The sequence below is a fragment of the Mirounga leonina genome, unplaced genomic scaffold (assembly GCF_011800145.1).
Source record: "Mirounga leonina isolate KUSES-001 unplaced genomic scaffold, KU_Mleo_1.0 Mir_165, whole genome shotgun sequence".
NCBI classification, from domain to species: Eukaryota; Metazoa; Chordata; class Mammalia; order Carnivora; family Phocidae; genus Mirounga; species Mirounga leonina.
The window spans coordinates 37437575-37459853 of record NW_023270415.1 but is presented as its reverse complement, the minus strand read 5'-3'; the positions used below and the strand labels follow the sequence as shown (position 1 = coordinate 37459853).

The 22279-nt window shown below is 36.5% G+C and overlaps 1 protein-coding gene across 6 annotated transcripts in view; it reads right to left on the bottom strand.

The window, feature by feature from the left end:
* Positions 1-5144: 5144 nt before the first annotated feature.
* Positions 5145-22279, bottom strand: part of RIPK2 (receptor interacting serine/threonine kinase 2) — a 43640-nt gene continuing 26505 nt past the window's right edge. The window contains exons 9-14 of one of the 6 annotated variants that reach the window (XR_004680472.1): positions 21748-21841; positions 19953-20108; positions 18932-19394; positions 9551-10069; positions 8238-8364; positions 5145-5164 (exon numbers count right to left, since the gene is read on the bottom strand). Coding sequence is in view for 1 of the 6 variants with exons in the window: in XM_035011486.1 (XP_034867377.1) it covers positions 19057-19394; positions 19953-20108; positions 21748-21841 (588 nt within the window). In the remaining 5 variants the exon portion in view is untranslated. Of the gene's footprint in view, positions 5165-7760; positions 8365-9550; positions 10070-14103; positions 14156-14175; positions 14872-17648; positions 19395-19952; positions 20109-21747; positions 21842-22279 lie in introns of those variants that run through there. The other 5 variants (XR_004680471.1, XR_004680470.1, XR_004680474.1 and 2 more) reach the window with 5 other exon arrangements.

Genomic DNA, 22279 nt, shown 5'->3' with positions numbered 1-22279 from the left:
GTTATATAGATAAAATTTGAATTCATTGGTATACATTTCCAGGATTTCACAATGAATATATTCACAATGAATATAGTCATGCTTTCTATATTAAGATCCTTTCTTAAGAAACTTTTATAAAATGCGGCCCATTTTAAATGGACTCTAAAAAAGAGTCAATCTTTTCCAGGATGTGGGAAAGCAGGGTTTGCATGAAAACTGTTTAGTAACATCTACTGTTTAGTAACATTATAACCTAAGCCAAAACTGAATTGCATGCTTAACCTACAGGTAAGGTAGTTACTCAGGGTTTATTATTTATGTCTTATCAACTCAGACTTTAAGTTTTTTTTTTAAAGAAGGAAACATGGGGTAGGGGCAGGGGGAGAGGAAGAAACAGAATCTTAAGCAGGCTCCACGCCCAGTGCAGAGCCCCATGCAAGGCTCAATCTCACAACCCTGAGATCATGACCTGAGCCGAAACTGAGTTAGATGCTTCACCGACTGAGCTCCCCAGATGCCTCCAGCCTTTAAGTTTTCTACTCTGGAAAACCCTACCCAGAAAAACCCTTTAAAATAATCTCATTTCTCCTGATCATGAACACTCCTCAGCTTACTCACCCTCATGACAGTGATTCATTCATTTATTCAACAGATGATTGCCAAGTCTTCTAGATGCTGAGGATAGAGTACTGTCTAAGAGACAAGATTCCTGTTTCCACAGAGCTTCTATAAGATTTTTTCTTGTATAACAATTCTATGATTGTTGGAGAAAGCAGATAATACAAAGCAAATGGACATTTTAGGTTTAATCAAAGCTATGGGATTATATGTAAAACAGGGAGATGGGGCAGAGACAGTCTTGGGTAGTGGGTTGGGGAATGATGGCTTCTATCTCGGGGTGCTAATGAAAGACTTCTCAAAGCATTTGAGATAAGACCTGAAAGAGGGATAAGCAGGCCAGGAAACAATAAATGCAAATGCCCTGGAGAAGCAAAAAGATTTGCCCTGTAAAGCAGACAGAAAAAAGCCAGAGGGCCTGGAGTATAGTGGATGTGGCAGGAGATGAGCTTGTTGAAATTCTCAGGGCTAATCATATTGGGCATTGTGGGTCATGCTAAGGAATTTGGATTTTACTTTGTTTACAAGGGGAACCTGCTTTTGAAGGTTATTAAATAGGAGAACGAAATAATGTGCTTCATTGTTTTCAAAGACCATCTGGCTGCCGAATGTCTTGCCCCAAGTCAATCTCTATGCCATCTTGTGATGACATCTAGTGTGTAGCACATAGTAAACACTGAACAACTAAGTACAAATTATCCATTTTATGTTCCGTATCTTCTCCTATATAATCTCTCTTTTTTGACTATTCCTTTTTTCCTGTTTCCCTGACTACAGGGAAATTTCCAATTCATGACAACGCAGCTAAAGCATTACTTACTGTTTCTGGGAGCCTTCCTATCTTCAGACTCTACATCTTGTTTATCTCTGCTCAGTTTCTGGCCCAGGGTCTTAGGTGCCTCATAGAGCAGGAAGCTTTAAGGTGCTGTTCTCCCTTGGGCCTCAGCAAGACATAGGCCCTTAACGTTCCTTATCTTAAAGCTGGGTGGAGAGCTCAACGTTCTCAAGTAAATGAATATAGAAAACGAGGGGCACAAGCAAGGAATTCTTGACAATAACAGTTTCTATAAGATGGACATCAGATTTACTTACTTTGAAGAGAAGAGCAGGGACCAGGATGAATTACTCCACATGGATCATGCTTAAACTGCAGGGAAGGTGCCCTTCTGTTGGGCCCACATAAAAGAGCCTGAAAAATGGGTGTGAAGAATGCGAAGTGTTAGCTGTAATCAGTTAGATGCTCTGCAAACACAGCAATTGATATTTCTAATGTAAATATGCAGGGCAAGAAAAAGAGAAATTCAGATGGCACACAGAATGAGGTACTTTTTTTTTTTTTTTCCTGAAAAATCAAAGACCACACAGGAACCAGATAGTATAACTGGAAATCCCCTTGTACTTGCTTTTTTTTTTAGTCGCTTATTAGGAGTGAGAAAAAGGATGGAAAAAGAGCAGATAGGACCAAGTGCTGCCCACTAAGATTTAGTGCAACCATTAAATTAGACAACTAAGAGAAAACGAAAAATGGGAACCAAATCCTATCTTGCACTGGACAGAAGCAGACCTCAGTCATTACTAGCAAGAGGAGGCATGGTGAGGTGGAAAAGCCATTAGGACTGGAGTCAGAAATGTGAGTCCTGAGCTCTATATTACTGATATGACCTTGGATCTGTTAGGTCACTTTGAATGAGCTGGTTTACTCAACTTGAAGATAAGGATAATGATACTATTGTTAGCAACAATTTCACAGGTTTGTTATAGCAAATGACATAAGATTAGCAAAACTAATTTGTTATTATCATTTCAATAAAAATAGGCGAGACTCGAATGATGGTGGGAACTGCTCCATCCTTCCTACTCACCATCCCAAATTAGAAATGTTTTCCCAAAAATCTTCTTCCAGCACACCTACACCCTAATCTCCTCTTCTCTCTTTGCAATTTCTTTACTGAGCAGCTGTCTGATGGCCCATCATTATTCTAGCCAGCGGTAGGGCAGCTAAGGTGGCCAACCAAGGGATCTGATTTTAAGTACACTGGGTAAGCGGGTGTGTATTAGCATTGATTTTTTACCGCTTGTTTTGCTGTGTTCATCATTTGGCTCTTCTCCCAGTGGATTCATTCACTCAGCACTTTTCCACATTTGTACTTTGTTTTGCAATTATCCTGACTGACAACTATTTGCAGTATGTGATGTTACTAAACAGTTTTCATGCAAACCCTGCTTTCCCACATCCTGGAAAAGATTGACTCTTTTTTAGAGTCGCATTTATGCATTAACTAGTGAAAAACAAACATGATGAAACAGAATCTCTATTTTAACATTTGAAATCCCTGAAATAGGTTTATGGTAAAAACAAGAACAAGAAATAATCAAAAGGCTTGGCTGTTGTTCATTAGTGACACTAAACATAAGAAGTTATTGATTTCCCTTAGCTGAGCTTTGAAAACACAAATAACCCATAGCACAATTTGATTTTCTTACCTGGATGCTCTAATGAGTGATGAGTTCAGTTCACTGACAAAGCCCTAAACCAAGTTTAGAGATACAAGCCCTATAGGAATGAGTTTCTGAACTTGGTGTAGGGCCTTATTACCAAATGTCTGGGGGCAGGGAGGGAATAAGAAAAGAAAGTTATTAGTAAAAAGAAAACTCATTATGGGGGATCTAGTTTATTTTTAGCACTAATCTCAGGATACAGAGATTTGGAATGAAATGGACTCAATACTAACTAAGAAACTGATGATCCCTATGGTTCATGTAGAGAAGTATCAATAAACTGTAAGTTAGCCGATTAAAACCTAAAAGAAAAATAGAATCCACATCATACATGTTTACAAACATTTCTCTAGATTCAGTTCCCCTTAATTATCTAATGCTGAATTTATAAAGGCACACTAGGCCAAACTCTCCTCTCATGTGGGGCCCCATAGTGTTTTTCTTCTTTCTTTTTTTTCTTGATTTTATAGGAAATGAGAATATCCATAAAAATGCACCAGTTTGGGAATCATATCTAGGGGTATCTAATCTAGAGTTTTTCCAAAGGTGGAAATAAAAGTTTAAAAAAGAAAAATAGTGAAACAAGACTGAATGTTAGGTTATAGTAGACACAATCAATTCCTCACACAAGTCTTATCAGCCAACCTCCTTACATGAATTTGTTATAGATGCAGTCTTAGTTCTTTGTGCAGGAAATGGGATAATTTAACTCAGGCCCTCGGAAACCATTCAGGTCACCAATGCAGTGACATAAACATGGCTGGAAAATTCCTGTCTCAACTCTGGTGATTACCTTGGCTGTAAGCAGATTTGGCGGGGAAATCCTATGCCTGTTTTTGTGGGTCTACACTAAGTTGCCATAGAGAAACAGAACCACCCCTCATGGTGCTGCCTGGTATGCATAATGTGGTCTTTAGATGATAACTGTGACCGTAATGAGTGTTTCTTCCTGAAGTTAGTGCAACAACAACAACAGTGAAGAGTGAACCTTGATTGCTCTGCCAAGCTTTGTGGTAAGACTTACATGTATTAGCTCATTTAATTCTCACAATATTCCCATATTATTATTTTCCTCATTTTTTTCCAACAATGGATCTGGCACAGAAAGGTGTAAATTGCTCATATTTTCCTCTTATGAAAAACTTCTCAATGGAGGCAAAGAGCTGTGGATCCTTTCCAACTTCACTAGTCAAGGGAGAAGGCATAAGTAGGATGACATCATAAGCCACATAGGTCAGCAAATAAAGGACGGTCACAATGGGCACGGATACAGAAACAGCCGCTGGTAGATTCCTCAGAAGAAAAATTAAAGGACATTTTACTGTTTGAACATTTGAAAAAGAAACCAAGAATACAAGCATTTGCATCAAAATGGAAGATTTTCTTATGGGCAAAGGTGATGACTCTCCTCAGAGTTTAGAGCAGTTTCTCCAAGACATCTTTTCTCTCTTTCTCTCTAATCCATTAAGAAACTGTCATCCTGAAGTAAACAAACTGGTATGGTCTTTGTTTTGAAAAAGTCAATTATATTCACTTTCTACAAGCATATAGCTACATAACAGTCATGAAGCTTCCCATCAGAGAATGTACCTTCCCTTATCCTCGCTAGGTGACGAAGAAATTCTAAGGCATTGGCAGTGTGGCAGGCAGATTTCGTCCCCCTCAGTCTAAACCCAATGTCATGCCTGTGAATATATTGTGTAGACAGCAAAAGGAAATTAAGGTTACAGATGGAATTAAGGGTGCCAACCAGATGACTTGAAGATCAAGAGATTACCTTGTATCATTTGGAGGAGGGGCAGGAGAGACTGAAATTTTCAGATGGCTTCTCCTCATCCTTGCTGGCTTTGAACATGGAAGAAGTGAACCACGAGCCAAGAAGTGTAGGCAGCCCTTAGAAGCTGGGAACAACTCGGGGTGCCTGGGTGGCTCAGTTGGTTAAGCATCTGACTCTTGATTTTGGCTCAGATTATGATCTCAGGGTCCTGGGATCGGGCTTCATGCTGAGCATGGAGTCTGCTTTCCTTCTCCTGTTCCTCCCCCTGCTTAGATGAATAAATAAAATCTTAAAAAAAAAAAAAAAAAAGAAGAAGCTGGGAACAACTTTCAGAGGACAGTAGCATGAAATGGGGACCTCAGACCTACAACTGCAAGGAACAGAATTCTGGCAATAACTTATAAGAGCAAGGAAATGGATTTGCTTCTAGAGTCTCTAAAAAGGAATGCAGCCCTGCCTACACCTAGATTTTAGCCCTGTGAGCTCTGTATCAGGTGTCTTACACACAAACATATAATAAAATACATACATACATAAAATAATGAAGTCTACTTTCTGCCATAGTGTACTATGCCAAATGCAGTGCTACATATATCAACGTGGTCATATCTTTTAAAAAGTATGTTAAGAGACAACCAGAAGCTGCAAATAGATATGTATAAGGTAGTGCTATTTATGAAACGACACTACTGTGGATACATTCATCTGTTGTAAGATTTTTAAAAAAATGCATGGGGCGATTTGTGTTTACATTGGACAGTTATTTATTCTGGGAAGAAAAAGTTGGTGGTGATGAGAGGAAGATAGAGGAATGGAGCTTTGGTTCTATTTATATTGTTTTATTTCTTTAAAAAGAAGTCTGAAACAAATGTAGCACTTAGAATGTGTGGGATATGGAATCCTTGTTATATTCTGTACATTTGAGATATTTCATAATTTGAAAAGGAGCAAGTTTTCTGGGAGGAACTAACATATTTAAGGAATGACCAATTGGAAGAGATGGCAGAAGGTCAGAGAAGTGGTCCTTGTCATGTCCACGGAGGCATGTCTTGGGTGAAAAGTACTCAAGTCTAAAGCCTTGATTATGATATCTCTGTTGGGGAAATAACCAGACACCCCTTATTCTGTCTTCTTTTGTTTATCATTTATGTTTCAGCACAGATCTCACTAGTGGAAGAAAACATATTTTTCACAAAATCATAGAAGCCCAACAACAATTCTATTTCTCATCCTTAGTGAATAAAATGGCATTGCATTCTGATTTTATTTATCAGTACCACTCAGATGGATGGATCCATTCTCAGCTTAATGCCAAGGCCCCTAATGGCCATTAGGTAACATAGCTTGGTTTTGATGATTTTTATAAAACTGAAGGCAGAACCTGAAGTTTGGTAAGGGAATGTCAGAACTCCTGCCAGGTATCTTAGGAAACAGCCAACTGGCCTTCTCTTGGCTATCTTGTCAGTTCAACTTGTATCTGTTTTTTTCTAATTTTCACATCGTGTTTGGCACAGATTTTCCAGATCCTAGGGCCTATTTTTAGTAGACATGTACATTTTGGATAGTTGTTTTGGTTTTGGTTTTCTCCTTTTATCCCTGATCTGATCTCCTTAAAGGCAAAAATGCTTTTTTTTCCCCCCACTTTTTTCCTCTCTGAGAGGAAAATACATGCTTGTTGAAAGATAATTTTGTGAAGATTTTGACTTAATTTGAGGTAATACTGGAGCTTCTTTGGATGGCGCTAATTTTCATGGCTTAAAAGTACATAAGTAAAACATAAAACAAATACTATAACCAGAAGGTTTTTAAAAAGTAGATATCTCACAAAAATAGCAAGCTCATAAGAAAAGGTATATTTATCACACGATGGTATTAATGTTGACTTTAGACCTATAAGTACCAATTCTAAATGCTCTATACATCATTAAATTTTTGGTACTGATAGGTCCTTAGGAATTTCACCTGAGAGCCACTCATTTAGTGGCTCAGAAAATTGAAAGTTGGCATATTTCAGTAATTTTCTCAAATGGCTCCACACTGCTAGAGTCAAATTGCAACCTAAGTATCCTGACTTGATATTCGAGTGCCTTTTCCATGGTCTGTTACTATGGTCGTTTTTTTTTTTTTTTTAATATCTATCTATCTATCTAAGATTTTGAAGACTTGAATTCAAGATGGGATGTGGTTCCTCAAGGACAGGGGAATGCCCTGTCAGTCTTTGTTTAGCTAATGCTTAGCATTGTGCCAGGGCCAGAGTCAGCATTTGTCAAATGAAAGGTTTCATGAGTGTCTTTCCTGGATAACCTTGGGAAATCACTTTATCTTCCCAAGTCTCACTTCCTGATCTGTAAAGTGGGAATAAAACTCACCTTATTTCTTCCACAGGATGTTTTTTAAATATATATTTGTTTGCTTATTAAGAAAATTTTTATGGTTTTCCAAAGTGATAACATTACTATGATATACATAATTACCATTTTGAAAAATATATATTTACATACATTGAGAAAATATACACTGTTTCATTTGATATATTGATAAGTTAATATTTTAAAGCTTTATATGTATCAATTATTGTGTATTTATATACCTGTATATAGCTAAATACAAACATATAAAAGTGTATTGTTAAATCTTTTACTGCAAATTGTTACAGGAATGAACAAAAGGATAAAGGATTATAATTAGAGCTTGGGTCTTTTTTTTCTTTTCTGTAAAATGACTGAGTTATTTTATGCCTGAAATAGTAGAAATTCCTTTTAATCACAAACAACTGTTAGTGCTTTTTGACATTCTCTCAAATTATGTTTTCAAAGATCCCTTGCTTTTAAAAAAATTGTTTCTAAAAAACAATTGTTTCTAATAACCATTGTTGTTTATTGCTGTGTATTTTGATATTGTTGCCTGTAAATATTTCTTATTTTTAAATATTTATGACTTATATTTTGTCTTCTTAAAAAATATTCTTGATTTTGCCTATCCCAAATTCAGACCCTACAGTCAAAATTAAAAACAAAACAAAACAAAACAACTGTTAAGATGTCTTTTATGAATAAACAACATTTGGATTTCCTAAAATGGCCATTAGGTAACATAGGTTGGTTTTGATGATTAAATGAGATATTATGCTGAAAAGCTATTGAAAATGTAAAAGCTAGATAGATTTACTTTTTTATGGTCAGAACATTTAATAGTGGCTACATTTGAAACTCGGTGACACAACTTAGAACCTACTAAACAGTCTAGCTTAGACTCTGAGAACTATATTGTAGGTTGATATTCATGTAACATAGTAGTTCATATTTGCTTAACTACTTCATGGGTATTTTTATTCATTTGTTTATTTAGCTTTTGGTCTTACCTTTAAAAACAAAGTAGCCATTCCTAGTTATACCTAAGATGAGTGTCAAGATCTTTACATACATGAAGATATCCTGAATTCTGCTTTCCTAGTTCACACTCCTGCAGTGAATAAATATTATAAGTTCCTAAAGGAAGAAGGAACACAGTAAGTGAAACACAGCATTATGCTGCTTACATCACAGGCACAGCCGCTCACAAGAATCAGTGTTCAGGAAGGACTCTCAATAGGATAAAAGTCCATTGTTTAAAAAACAAAAATCGTACACTTTCCATTTGATAAACAGTTTTATATAGTAGTTTTAAGAACTTATCTACTTTTGTTTTTCCTACCCTTCTATAACCCATGACTAAAGTGACTTGGGGTGCCTGAATGGCTCAGTAGGTTAAAGCATCTGACTCTTGATATCACCCCAGGTCTTGATCTCAGGGTTGTGAGTTCAAGTCCCACTTTGGGCTCCATGTTGGGTGTTGAGTCTACTAAAAAAACATAAATAAATACAAAAAATAAAGTGGCCTGATGAGTTTGGAAAATGATCCTAAAGTAGAATTTGATCCCAACGCCTCATTGCATCTCACTAGGATCCTCTTCTGCTTATGTGGGGAAAACTGAATGTACCTGTTGCACCATTTCAGGGAGGACATTCACATAGAATACCTCTCTTATTTTCCTGTCCTCATACCTTGGCTTATGCTGTTTTCTACACATGGAATGCTCTACTGTACATGCCCTTATATTTCTGTTTGTCAAAATCCAGTCTTTCAAAGTCTATCTTGATAGTCATCTTCTCTAAGAAACTTCTTCTGATCCCCAATGCAAATGTGAGCTCCCTCACTTTTGAAATATTATAGCACTCGTTTATATTTTTTCTGATGGAATATCATTTTTGCTTAGGCTGTTCTTTATATGTGTCTTATACTCTCAACAGAATATATGCTAATTGTGGAAGACCTTATTTCTATGTCCCCACAGTTTGTAACATGTAGAAGATTCATAGAACTAAACTTAGGACTTAGATTCTTAGTCCAGGTTCATAAATTATTCGTGGATAATGAACCTGAAGTTACCAGCTGTTTTTCATAAAATTTGTAAGTAAAATCAATATGAAATAAATGAATGTAACTTTCAGGGACACGAAGGCCCTAAGTTTGAACATTTAGTATTATCAGAAATACAAGTGACTACTTTCCACAAATAGACTGGCCCTCAGCTAAATTTGAAATATTAGGTTGACAGGGGTTTAAAAATAGCTTTGAGGTCTCCTTGATTAGAATAAGATTCTAAGAGCCTGAAGGGCAAAGTACTATACTCACATATGCAGGCAATCAGGATCCATTTCCCGGCCTCATATGGGGTATCATAGTTTGTCCAAACAGGTGTGATAACAAATTTCATAAATGTGGGTGCCTTTATGACTTGTCCTGTTGGCTCAATGAGTAAAGATGACTAAAATCAGCTGAAGACGGTAAATCTATGAAATGCTTCCAAGACGTATGCACAGCTTGTCCTTGACTTCTGGATGTAAGTTCCCAGCTCTGCATAATATAAAGTCCCAAACAGTGAAAAAAGTCCAGTAATATCCCAAACAATCAGGAAAAGCCTAGAGGAGGCACTATTCTAAGAACCTTCTTGGGCGATACAAGTATGCCTGAGCCTCATATGCCCCACCATGAGACAGATGCTATTTAGTACAGTGATGTTCTGCTTCATTTGGACGTTTTCTTCTTGGTCCTTGTCTTGCTTGTCTTCTCTTGGTTCTCCATTACTGAGTGTGACATGTTTACCACAGTGTAGAGAAAAACGACCAGTCATTTTGTGCTAGAACAGCATACCTGTGGGTTGATGAGAAGAAAAAAAGTTGCTCTTCATGAGATGGTACAAGAAAATGGCAAAAACAACTTTTGGCGACTCTCAAACCAACAATAATGTGAAGAATGTTCCTGAAATTCTGTTACTGAGTGAATACACTGTATGACTCAATTTTCAGCATGATCCACCCATTCATTTATTCATTCCCAAAGCAGTTAAAGAACTCAGGAGAGATAGGTTCTAGGAATACAAATAACAAAGCATAGTCCTTGCCCTCAGGGATATCAGTCTGTTAGAACACAATTAAAAAATCACTTGGGCTGCAATGAGCTCATGGAGAAGCAGCAACTAACTTGTCTCTGGGATTATGAGAGTGTCCTGAGGGTTGGGAATGATGACTCAGAGTTCTTGGGGTACATGAGAGGAGGCTAAGTGGCATTCCAGGTAATGTTCACAGCATGTGCAAGGCAATGACAAAAGAAAAACTGAGTAGTTTGGTGTAGCTGAAGTTCAGGGCATAGAGGGTAATGTTAGGAGCAGAGCCTGCAAAGCTGTGTAGCTGCTAATTTAAAGGGTTTCTTGCCATAAGGAGATTGTCCTCTATCCTGTGGGTGTTTGGGGACCTTTGAAGATTAAACAGATGTGGTGTGATACATTCTATTTTAGAAAGATGAAAGAAGTCTAGCATTGAATGGGCATTTCTTTACAATAATTTAAAAAATGTATTAAATACCGGGCACCTGGGTGGCTCAGTTGGTTAAGTGACTGCCTTCTGCTCAGGTCATGATCCCAGAGTCCTGGGATCGAGTCCCACATCGGGCTCCCAGCTCAGCGGGGAGCCTGCTTCTCTCTCTGACCCTATCCCCTCTCATGCTGTTTCTCTCTCTCTCTCTCAAATAAATAAATAAAATCTTTAAAAAAATGTATCAAATCCCATCAATCAATTTTGAAATCTGGTCATTTCTACCCACTGCAGTCCAGGCATCATCTAGCTCCTATCTAGTCATCTTTAGTAATCTTCAAATATGTAAACTACAGTACATCATATCATTTCTCTGCTTGAATTTATCCAGTGGCTTCCGTTACACTATCATGACATTCAAACTCTTCCCCAAAGTCCTATGTGATTCCGGCCTCTTCTTACTACTGTGGCTTCGGCTCACAGCTCCCTTGTCCTCAGTCACCACCTCCATTAACATTGGCCTCACTCATCCTCCTAATATTCACCTGTCAGGCACCTCTTCTTCACTGGGGGAAATCTCTCAGACCTTGCTTTTTGAAAAAGTATCCTAATCATTTTTTAATCTAAGGTAGGTCCTTCTCCTCCAATCCCTCTGAAACCCACTATTCTTTGTTTTCTTCACAACACTAATTGTTATTTGATGGGATCCTATTCACTTAAATAAATTTGTCCAATTCTTGTTTGTGTATTGTCTTCCTCTCCCACTAGAATATATATCCCTTGAGGACAGGCTTTTTACCTTTTTCATTGCATCTCTACTACCTGACACATGGTTAGTATTCACTAGTGATTTCTAGAATGAATGAATAGTAAATTTCATTGTTACATTCCTTGTCAGGGAGAGGGTACATCAGCAAGAAGTCAAGAAATCTAACACTGGATGATGCTGTCTGAGGCAATTGTGGCTTTTTTTTTTTTTCCCTTACCAGAATGTGCCCAGGGTGTCAACTTAGCTACTACTTTTAAATCCTTTCTCCCTCTGCTAGCCCACTGGGAATTTCTGCAGTGTTTTCCAGTGAAAAACTTTTATAATCTCAAAAGTAGGTTGGGGCTTTTGGTAGAGATTGTAGGCCTTTTTATGCCTACTGAGAGGAAATTTTCCCTTAAGAAATACTTTGTTCACTACAATTTATCCATCAGTATTGCATTTCTTCCATTCTAACACCCTAAATAATTATTTCTGAGGTTCAAAGAATATTTAAGGAAACAATTTTGAATACATGTCACCGAATTGAAGAACAATTATGCCAAAATCTGAGTTTGCCTAGAAGGAAACATACAAAAGTTTTTCTCTGAGTCTCTGAAAACAGTCTGTATTTATTAGCCTCTAAAATGCTTTTGTCCAGACCAGACATGCCATATGAATCACTGAAAACTCACCAAGTTCAGGTTAATGGGAAGCAGATCACAGCAGTAAAAAGGTATCAAAACAGTAAAGAAATAGTACAGAAAAACGGCTTTTTATTCTTTTCTTTTAAAAGAAAAATTTTATTTACAATAGCCAAGATACAGAAAAAACTTAAATGTACCTCAATGGATGAATGGATGAAAAAGATATGACACACACACACACACTGGAATACACTCAGCCATGAGAAAGAAGGAAATCTTGCCATTTGCAACAATATGGATGGAATTTGAGGGCGTTATGCTAAATGAAATAAGCCAGATAAAGATAAATGCTGCATGATACTACTTATGTGTGGAAGCTGAAAAGAAAAAAAAAGTTATACTTTAGAAGTTATCCTTCTACTCACAGAAACAGAGTAGAAAAGTTGTTGCCAGGAGCTGGAGAGTAGGAGAAATAGGAAAAGGTTTGTAAGAGGGTACAAACTTTCAGCTATAAGATGAATAAGCCTGAGGATCTAATGTTAAACATGGTGATTATAACTGACATGACTATATTGTTTAATCGAAATATGCTAAGAGACTAGAACTTAAAATTTCTCACCAAGAAAAGTGAAAAAAATAAAGAGAAAAATTAAGGTTTGACAGCCTATGCAAAGTAGTTTCTCCCTGTGGAATAACAGAAAAATCCAGAGCATGATTTTATCTTAATAAATCATATAAGGTCCACAGGTTGAAACTTAATTTTTGATTGGTAAAATGCCAGAAAGTAAATCATATTCTGTCCAGTCTCTTTATGTCCTTTCTTTTTCTTTTCTTTTTTTTTTTTTTAAGATTATTTATTTATTTATTTGACAGAGAGACACAGCGAGAGAGGGAACACAAGCATGGGGAGTGGGAGAGGGAGAAGAGGGCTTCCTGTGGAGCAGGGAGCCCGATGCGGGGCTGGATCCCAGGACCCTGGGATCATGACCTGAGCCGAAGGCGGACTCTTAACCTGGGACCATGATGTGAGCCAAAGGCAGAGGCTTAACCGACTGAGCCACAAAGGCGCCCCTCTTTATGTCCTTTCTGAACAAGCAGAGTATCTGGTCATTTCAGCCATACTCTCACTTAACCACATAAATCAATAAAGAACCGATTAATTTTTTCTTTTTTGTATTCTTAACGAGGGGAAGAGACTTCAAACTGGAAATGAAAACACTTTTAGCTATTTTATTGGTAGTTACCCATTTGCTCAGGGTCTCGAAATATCCTCATAAAGGAATCAACCACAGATTATGGATGTTGCAGACTAATTATCTACCATAACAAACTCCCTAGGTCAGTAGTGGAATGAGAAGTGGGACGGGTTTTAAGAATAAACAGTTTATGGGGGCCCCTCGGTGGCTCCGTCAGTTAAGCGTCTGCCTTCAGCTCAGGTCATGATCTCAGGGTCCTGGAATGGAGCCCTGTGTCCAGCTCCCTGCTCAGTGGGGAGTCTGCTTCTCCCTCTCCTTTCCCCCCCCCACCCCCCACCTCCTGCCCCACTCATGCATGCATGCTCTCTTTCTCTCAAATAAATAAAAATCTTTAAAAAAATGAATAAACAACTTCTGGGTTATTATTTTGAGGAACATAGTTTGAACTTTTTCTAGATGTTTGTTTCTATTTCATAGCAACTTGTAATTTTAAAGATATATCCACTCAAATCTCTCTAAGGGTATTATTTATACTTATTTTAAAGTTGTTTTCTGTGTAATCTTTAATTTTCTTAGTTTTTTTTTCTTCAGATGTTTAATTTGGGGATTCTTTATACAGTTGGTATCCTTAAATCATGAGATTTTGGTGGACACAGTGCCTTGCATCTAGACTTCTTAAGCAGAGCCTGAGCAATACCATATTTTTTCTATGTAAGGACAGGAGACATGTTCCTTTTTAATATTTTAATGTACTCAGCCCCCAAGCCCCTAAGAAAAGTGTACTTACATTGAAACACACATTTTGGATGAAAAAATAAGCCAATGCTTTAAAAACTGACCTGGAAATAGAGATTATTTGGTTAAACTTGTAGATTACGTAGTCTTTTATGATATCGTGTAACACTTTAAGAATATTTCAGTTATGTTCATTAGTGAATAGGTACATGGTTGTACCTTAATAGTGATGATTAGTTGAGATTTGTCATGTTGAAGGGAGCAAGCCTGTGGCATTTTGCAGACTTTTCCTTAGCCCAGTACCATTCAAAATTTTAATTAGTAACTTGGATGAAATTACAAAAGGAAACTTTGTCAAGTTTGTGGATGACAAGCTGGGAGATGCCAGATTTAGGAATCAAAACCATACTGAGTGCACTGCTGGAATTAGAATGAATTTAGAAAAATTTTAGAAAAATTAAGAGGGATAAAGGCATAGTGTTATATATGGACTAAAAACCCAACCCAACTTTGAGTATAAAAAAGGAGAGATAAGGCAAAACAGCATAGTTACAAAAGACAGAGGATTTTTAGCTCATTTTAGTTAAATATCAACTAAGCAATGTCATGTCATTGTTAAAAAATAGGCTTTTAATATATTACTTTCAAGAGAAGAGATATCCCAACTGTGCTGACAAGACCTAAATGGATTAAAAGTTATCACATGCAGTTATGGGTACCATACTTTCAAAGAAATACAGAACATACCTCTTAAATAGCAACTGAAGGAAGAAGGGATTATTTCAAAGTAAAAACAAAAGTCCTCAGGAATAGAAGTTATCTGGAAATATTATAAAGGGCTGTCATGTGGGGGAGGGAATAGATGTACTCTATATAGACTATCCCAATGTTTGGAACCAGGACCGATAGATACATACACTAGGGAAATAGATTTTTAAATCAATGTAGGAAAGAACTGACAGAACTGTCTAGACATGAAGAACATGACCTGAATAGGTAATAGCCTCCTCCAACATTAATAGAAGTTTTTGATCCTGAGATATTTGTATATCTAATGTGTTTATTTGAGGAATTTGAGGCATAACCATGTATAATTATTCCTTTCAACCTAGAGATTCATTAATTCTATGACATCAAATTTTAAAAGTGGGGCGCCTGGGTGGCTCAGTCTGTTGAGTGTCTGCCTTTGGCTCAGGTTATGATTCCAGGGTCCTGGGATCGAGTCCCACATCAGGCTCCCTGCTCAGTGGGGAGTCTGCTTCTCCCTCTGCCCCTCTCCCCTGCTCATGCATGCACATTCTCTCTCTCTCTCACAAAAATAAAAATAAAATCTTAAAAAAAAAAAACAACTTAAAAGATTAGGGACACCTGGGTGGCTCAGTCAGTTAAGCATTCAGCTCTTGATTTTGGATCGGTTATGATCTCAGAGTCCTGGAATTGAGCCCTGCATCAGGCTCTGAGCTGGTCAGGGAGTCTGCTTGAGGATTTTTTTCCTCTGCTCCTCCCCCTGCTTGTGCTTTCTCTCTCTCTCTAAATATTTACTAATTTATTTTAGAGAGAGAGAGAGCAGGGGGGTGGCAGAGGGAGAGAGAAAGAATCTTCAAGCAGACTCCTTGCCAGGCTTGGAGCCTGATGCAGGGCTTGATTCCAGGACTCTCAGATCATGACCTGAGCTGAAATCAAGTTGGATGCTTAACTGACTGAGCCACCTGAGTGTCCCTTTAAAAATCTTAAAAGATTAAGAATGAAATTGGCAACAAGAGTAAAGGCAGCATAATTTTCCAGGAAAAGGATGAGAAGGTACAGACAAGTCAAGCAAAGGAATTTTGTTTTTAAAAGAAATCTGGGTGTTTGACATTGAAAAAAAAAAAAGAAAGGGTCCAGGGGAGAAGGGGTGGAAAAGCAGGAGATTGGGAACTGGGTTCTGAGAGATGGGAGTGGAGATTGTAGAGAAGAAACACATTTCTGAAGCCAATGACATGTTTGTGAGGATGGCTTAACATGAAAGATTACTGATTCTTCTGTTCTCCCAATTGATAATTTTTCTTCGTAAATTAGGAAATTGAGTATTTGGGGTGGGGGAGGGTGAGCAGAGAATTAATGACAGAGGAAGAAGATAAAAACCAGCCCCCACTGCTGGATACTGCCACTGCCACAGCCCAGTCTTTCATAGTGATGTCAATTTCTTTAGTATAACTTTCAGCAAATTTATTCTTGCTTCTTGTCTTGTCCCACATCAGCTCTGCTCTTCTGCTGTCATAATTTGAGTGTTTGTCCCGTTCTTAAGTACTTCTTTAAAAAGCTGAGTGGTAGATTCAATCTACTGATCAGATTATCATGTTTAAATGATTTTTCCAAAATGTAAAACATGTCTATAATTGTTTTGGGAATTCAAGCAGATGCAAAAAGAAAAAAAGTTAAATTTACTAATCAAACCTCAGTTCTGAGACTATATATCCTGAAGACAAATGTGGCAAATGGACATAAGGAAAACAGATTTGTGAAACTAAAGGGAAATTATTTTATGCATAATTCTATTGCATTTCTTAAAGAGTCTCACTGTTTGCGTGTAACACCCTGTGCTCCATGCAGTACGTGCCCTCCTTAATACCCATCACTGGTCAACCCATCCCCCCCACCCCCTCCCCTCTGAAACCCTCAGTTTGTTTCCCCAGAGTCCATAGTCTCTCATGGTTCATCTTCCCCTCTAATTTCCCCCCCTTCATCATGGAACACTACATCAAAAACTAATGAAGTACTGTATGGTGACTAACATAACATAAAAAAAAAAAAAAAAAAAAAGGCCAAGGTGACAACTACAAAAAAAAAAAAAAAAAAAAATCACAGTAAAAAAAGCAAACAAAAAAAACCAGAGTCTCAAACTTTAGCACACATAATGGCCTGGATGGTTTGTTAAAACAGATTTCTAAACCTTCCTACCTGGGATTGATTCAGGTTTGAGATAGGGGCCATGAGGCTGCATTTCTCACAAGCTCCAGGTGATGTTAATGCAGCTGCTCTGTGGACTACACTTATGGGTAAAACTCTTTTAAAATACACTGCAAAGAATGACATTTTCAGATCATCTAGTACTATCTAGTTAAAAAAAAAACCGGATAATTATAGATTATTAGGTCCCTTCCTTGAGTGACAATCTTAATGTCATCCTTCCACTACTTCTATGTTTGCTGTCACACTCATGTATTTCCTATATCACAATTTAGTATTTCTGCTTGTCTTTTTATTTGAATATTATAAAATGAAACATTATAAATACAAAATCAGTACCACTTGTCATATGTAGGTCATTTTCAAATAAAATACAATTTAAAAAACTACAAAATTCTTGCTAAATATTTTTTTAAAGAATTTTATTTATTTATTTGAGAGAGAGAAAGAGAACAAGCAGGGGGGAAGGGGAGTGGGAGAGGGAGAAGCAGGCTTCCCACTGAGCAAGGAGCCTGATGTGGGACTTGATCCCAGGACCCTGGGATTGTGACCTGAGCCGAAGGCAGATGCTTAATGACTGAGTCACACAGGTGCCCGCTAAATATTGTTTCTGAAGTTCTGAAGCCTCTTCTTTTTCTTAACAAGGGAATTAAAAGATGACAGCACGACTGTGACATTCTCCTTTACTTAATTAGAAGGCTCAAGGAAGAACTGAAAAGAACTTCCTTACTATTTGACTTAAATGTTATTTAGTGCTGTGTCTATGTACAACCTAAAACAATCCCATCTTCTCAACTTATTTCTCAAGTTAAATCTTTATCCTAACACCTTAAAAATAAGAGATATAATAGATCACTCATATACTTAATTGGTTTCTATTTTTCCCTACTAATTTCCGTATTTCTCAGAGTAATAAGGTGCCACAGGTTAATGTCAAGCTCCAAATGGAGATTAAAATACTTATTTTACAATTTTAATAAAATATTTAATTGCCCCAATCTCCTTCTCCTTCTTTTTTCATACTGTGCATCTGGTGCTTCTTGAAAGTTTGTTTAGAATTTATCCTGCATCATACTTTTTGCTGACATTATTAATAAACATTTTCAGAAGGGGGATTATGCCTTGTAAATTTTCACTTAGTGACATAAGCTATTAAAAAAATTACTCACACTATATTGTTTTGGCTAAACTTGGTGAATAAGTTAAAAAAATAAAAAAGCAGCCTTGACATTATGCAGCAATTAAAAAGAATGAGTTAGATTTATTCATGATCTGGAAGGCTGTACATGATGTACTATTGAGTGCAAAAATTAGGTTGTAATATGATGTATTATAATAATATTAATGAAAGACCCTTTCCCACGTGAATGTATACATACGAGTAGGAAGAAGGGCATAGAAGGATAAACAGTGTGCTGTTAATTTTTGGTCACCTTGGTTGCTAGTTGAGGTTAGAAATGAGGGTAGAAACATATAGTGAAAGATTAATTTTTTCTCCATAGACTTTGTGTCATTTTACCTTTGAAACATTTTTTTTTTTAAAGAAGAATTCAATGAATAGGATTTAAAACTGTAATCTGGATAACAAAGTTTAATGAACAACCTTTTGGTGAGGATTTGAACCTGGCACTATAGGTTAGAAATGCTGTACTAGCTCTAATTTAAGTATAAAGGCTACATTTCCAAAAGCCAAACTGCATCTTAGACAAGTAATAAATAACCCACAAAGAAAATGAATATGAAAATGGCTTCCATGAGAAATGCATCATACCTTAAGACATTGTTATATACAAGAATATAATTATTACATTTAAAAAATAATTTCAATTAACCAAAGAGACAGACAATTGAACTCTGTAGCAAAATGCAGACTTTCTAATATATTAATTTTAAAAAATACTATAATGTCATGGAAGAAGACTAATATTTACCTGAAGAAGAAACTTCATTAATGCTTCTAATACTCATGTGGATTTTATAAAGCCGATAAGATAAAGGCAACAGAAAAATAAAATACCCTTTTATAGAATGACTTTTCTTCTTGAAAAAGAGTCCCTTATAAGCTTTTATTTTGAAATAAATTTAAAGATTGTGATCGAGAAACCACAAGTATTTCTGGGTAAGGCTGAAGACCCATTTGCTTGTTATCTTTCAACTTCTGTACTATAACTTTGGCAAATTCTTCTCCTTGGATGTCAGTGGTGTCCAGTAACTGTCTGACTTTTGAGGTTCTTGTAGGTTTGGTACTAATGAGTTCATAGTCCTCCTTCATGATCAAGTCCCTGGACAGAAGAGCGTCTAGTGACTGGTTAAGGCAAGCTTCTGTCATCTGGCTCACAATGTCTTCCCTTTTACTCTGGATCCACTGTTGGGCTATGCCAGGCTGTGATCGTACTGCAGAAGAGCAAGGCATGACAAATGAGTGAGGACAGGTAAACAGCTATGAGTAACATTGGATGAACAAAGAAGTAATAAGGAATAAAACCCCTAATTTTCTACGATTATGCTAATATGGAATACAAGTATTTTGGAGGATGCTGCTAATTTTCAGGAAACACTCCAGTTCCCTTCCCAGAAAAAGCCTTTTTATATACTATAAATCCACGGGGGCAAAACCCAATCTATCTTATAGATATATATTTTTTAATATAAAGGATATCTGCATATTTTTAAATAAACAAAAATAACTTTACCTTTAGTAACATATTAAGTCACACCTCCTTTTAGCACTCCCTCCCTACACAGATGTTAGATGTTCATGGAATACCATGTGGGCCTATTATTACATGTTAGCACTCTTATCTCCTAGGATTGGAAGTACTTTCCTACTTAAGAAGGTATATATTTATCATGTTGAAGAAATAAAGACAAATAAAACTTATTGCATGGCAAATATACTGAACATATAGTTGCGAGATAAACAGCATCATTTACAAAGTGCTAAATATTTACCTGAGTTTCCCTCAGCTGGGACTGGATTTATTACTGTTAAAGAGCATAGGGTGGTCTTGTAATCACAAAATGTCCCCTTTTGAGCTGCAGAAATGTTACTATTGCAACTGTGATTTACTGGATAGTGACACAGCGTAGAAAAGTCTTGAGTTTTTCCTACAAAACACAGTATCTTCATTAGGGGTAGGATAGTCCTTAGCTATTCCTATTAGCTAAAATATCAACATTTGGGTCACACAGAGGATAGTATTCAATGTGTTTAAATTTTCACTGTTATTAAAGCTGGTTCATAAACCTAATTCCACAAGTAAATATATTTTAGAACAAAAATGCGTTTATAATGAATGTTTTTACCACACTTCTGTCTGGCTTGTCAGTTTTATATAAACTATAAATCATGAAATTTTACTTCTTCACATAATCCCATATTTCTTCTGTGTCTTCTTCTTCTTCTGTACTTTAAATGTGTCTTCTAAATCTATTTATGATATGTGTCTTTCTACACTCTTCCTCGGTAATCCTATTCAACCTCAGGGTCTCAACTGTCACCTCTCTTCCAAAATCTATATAATTAAATTTCCTGTCTTCACTGAGCCTTAGTCTTACATTTTCAACAGTCCACTAGACATCAACCTCATATGCACTGCTAAGCACCTCAAATTTGAAAAAAAAATTAAAAACTTAATTATTCATCTAACTCTAAAACCTATTTCAACTATTTCTGTTAATAGCATCAATGTTCTCCCAGTCACCAGGCTTGACAACTTGTTCGCTCTTTTTTTCTCTCTTCCTTCCTACAAGTAGAATTCTATAAACTCCTTCAGTGTGTCCTCTATAACATTTCTCTCATCATTTCTCCCTTCTTGTATTCTGGATCAGGTCTCATAACCTCTCATGTATATTACAGTAACAGACTAACAGTCTACTAATTGGTTTCCCCATCTGCATTCTCCTTTTCCTTCCATACATATTCCAGCCAGGACGAATCTTCCTAAAGCAAAAAATTTTTATCATGTCACACCCTTGCTCAAATATCTGCAATAGTTGCTCCCTACCCAAGTGAAAAAGCCCAAATAGCTCCGCCAAGTGTTAGAATTTGTGATGATATGACTCCACCCTATTGATCTTTTATCTCCTTTCATTCATCCTCTTTACCAGCTAAAACCAACTACTCACTGTTCTCTGTGTTTTCTTGCTTCTGTGCCTCTATGTTGTTCCTTTTGCCTGGAATGCCCATCTTTATAACTATAGGTCCAACCTTCAGTCAGAAACAATTTCTTCATGATGACAACATGGTGTAGTGGAGTGACATGAAAATATTTATCAAAAGACCTGGCTTCAAGTCTTGGATTTGCCAGCTACTAACTATGTGATCCAGGAAGTCTTGATTTTAAAAATCTGTAAAATGAGGAATATCTCCCTCACAAGGTTGTTGTGAAATGCTTTATAAAAAATGTTACTTTTCCAGTGTATTACCATAGCTCTACATTGTATCTCCTTTACAATACATCACTTTCTATCTCATACTATGGTTACTCAGAAACATTTCTCTTCTCTTAGAAAGTATTTTTTTAAATATATTTCACAAAGTTGAACACAATGCATTCAATATTTTAATGTATTTATGGAACATCCCACTACTATTTTCACAACTTAAGATTCTAACACTTTTAAAAAATGAGTTATGGCTACAGATGAAAGCTGTGTTCCATACAAACCATGACTGCTTACCAATAATATGATCTTAAAAAAAATGGAAAACCTGCAAGTAATACTGACTGAAAAATTTACATACTAGATAAAAAATCATTGTCTGGAGATGCTGACAGGGACTTTGAGGCTCTACTAGAATCACTACTTTCATGGGGTTGAGGGGATCCACACGATTCCTAAAGTAAATAGAAGATAAATGATTTAGGTTAATAGAAAATCATTTTAAAGTTAAATAGCTTTAATTTCTGAATAGTTCTTGATTTTAGTTTACTATAAAAAAGAATAAAAACTATTACAATTTATACCTTATAAAATTAAAGAAACACATATATAAAACGAATCTTATATATTCTTAGGAGAAATTATTAATTTGAAATATGAATGAATGCTACTAAAGAAATCTTTCCTTTTAGATAGCCACAGAAATGGCATTTTGCCTTTCATTAATCATTGTAAGAGGTAAGGACAAAGCAGTATTATAGCTAGTTTACATTTGGATAAGAAGGCATAAATATAATGGTAAAAATGTAATCAATGATTTGCCTATGGACACATTGGAACACCATTCATTATATGAAACAATTACAGGGACTAAAGTTAATGGCAAACAAAGA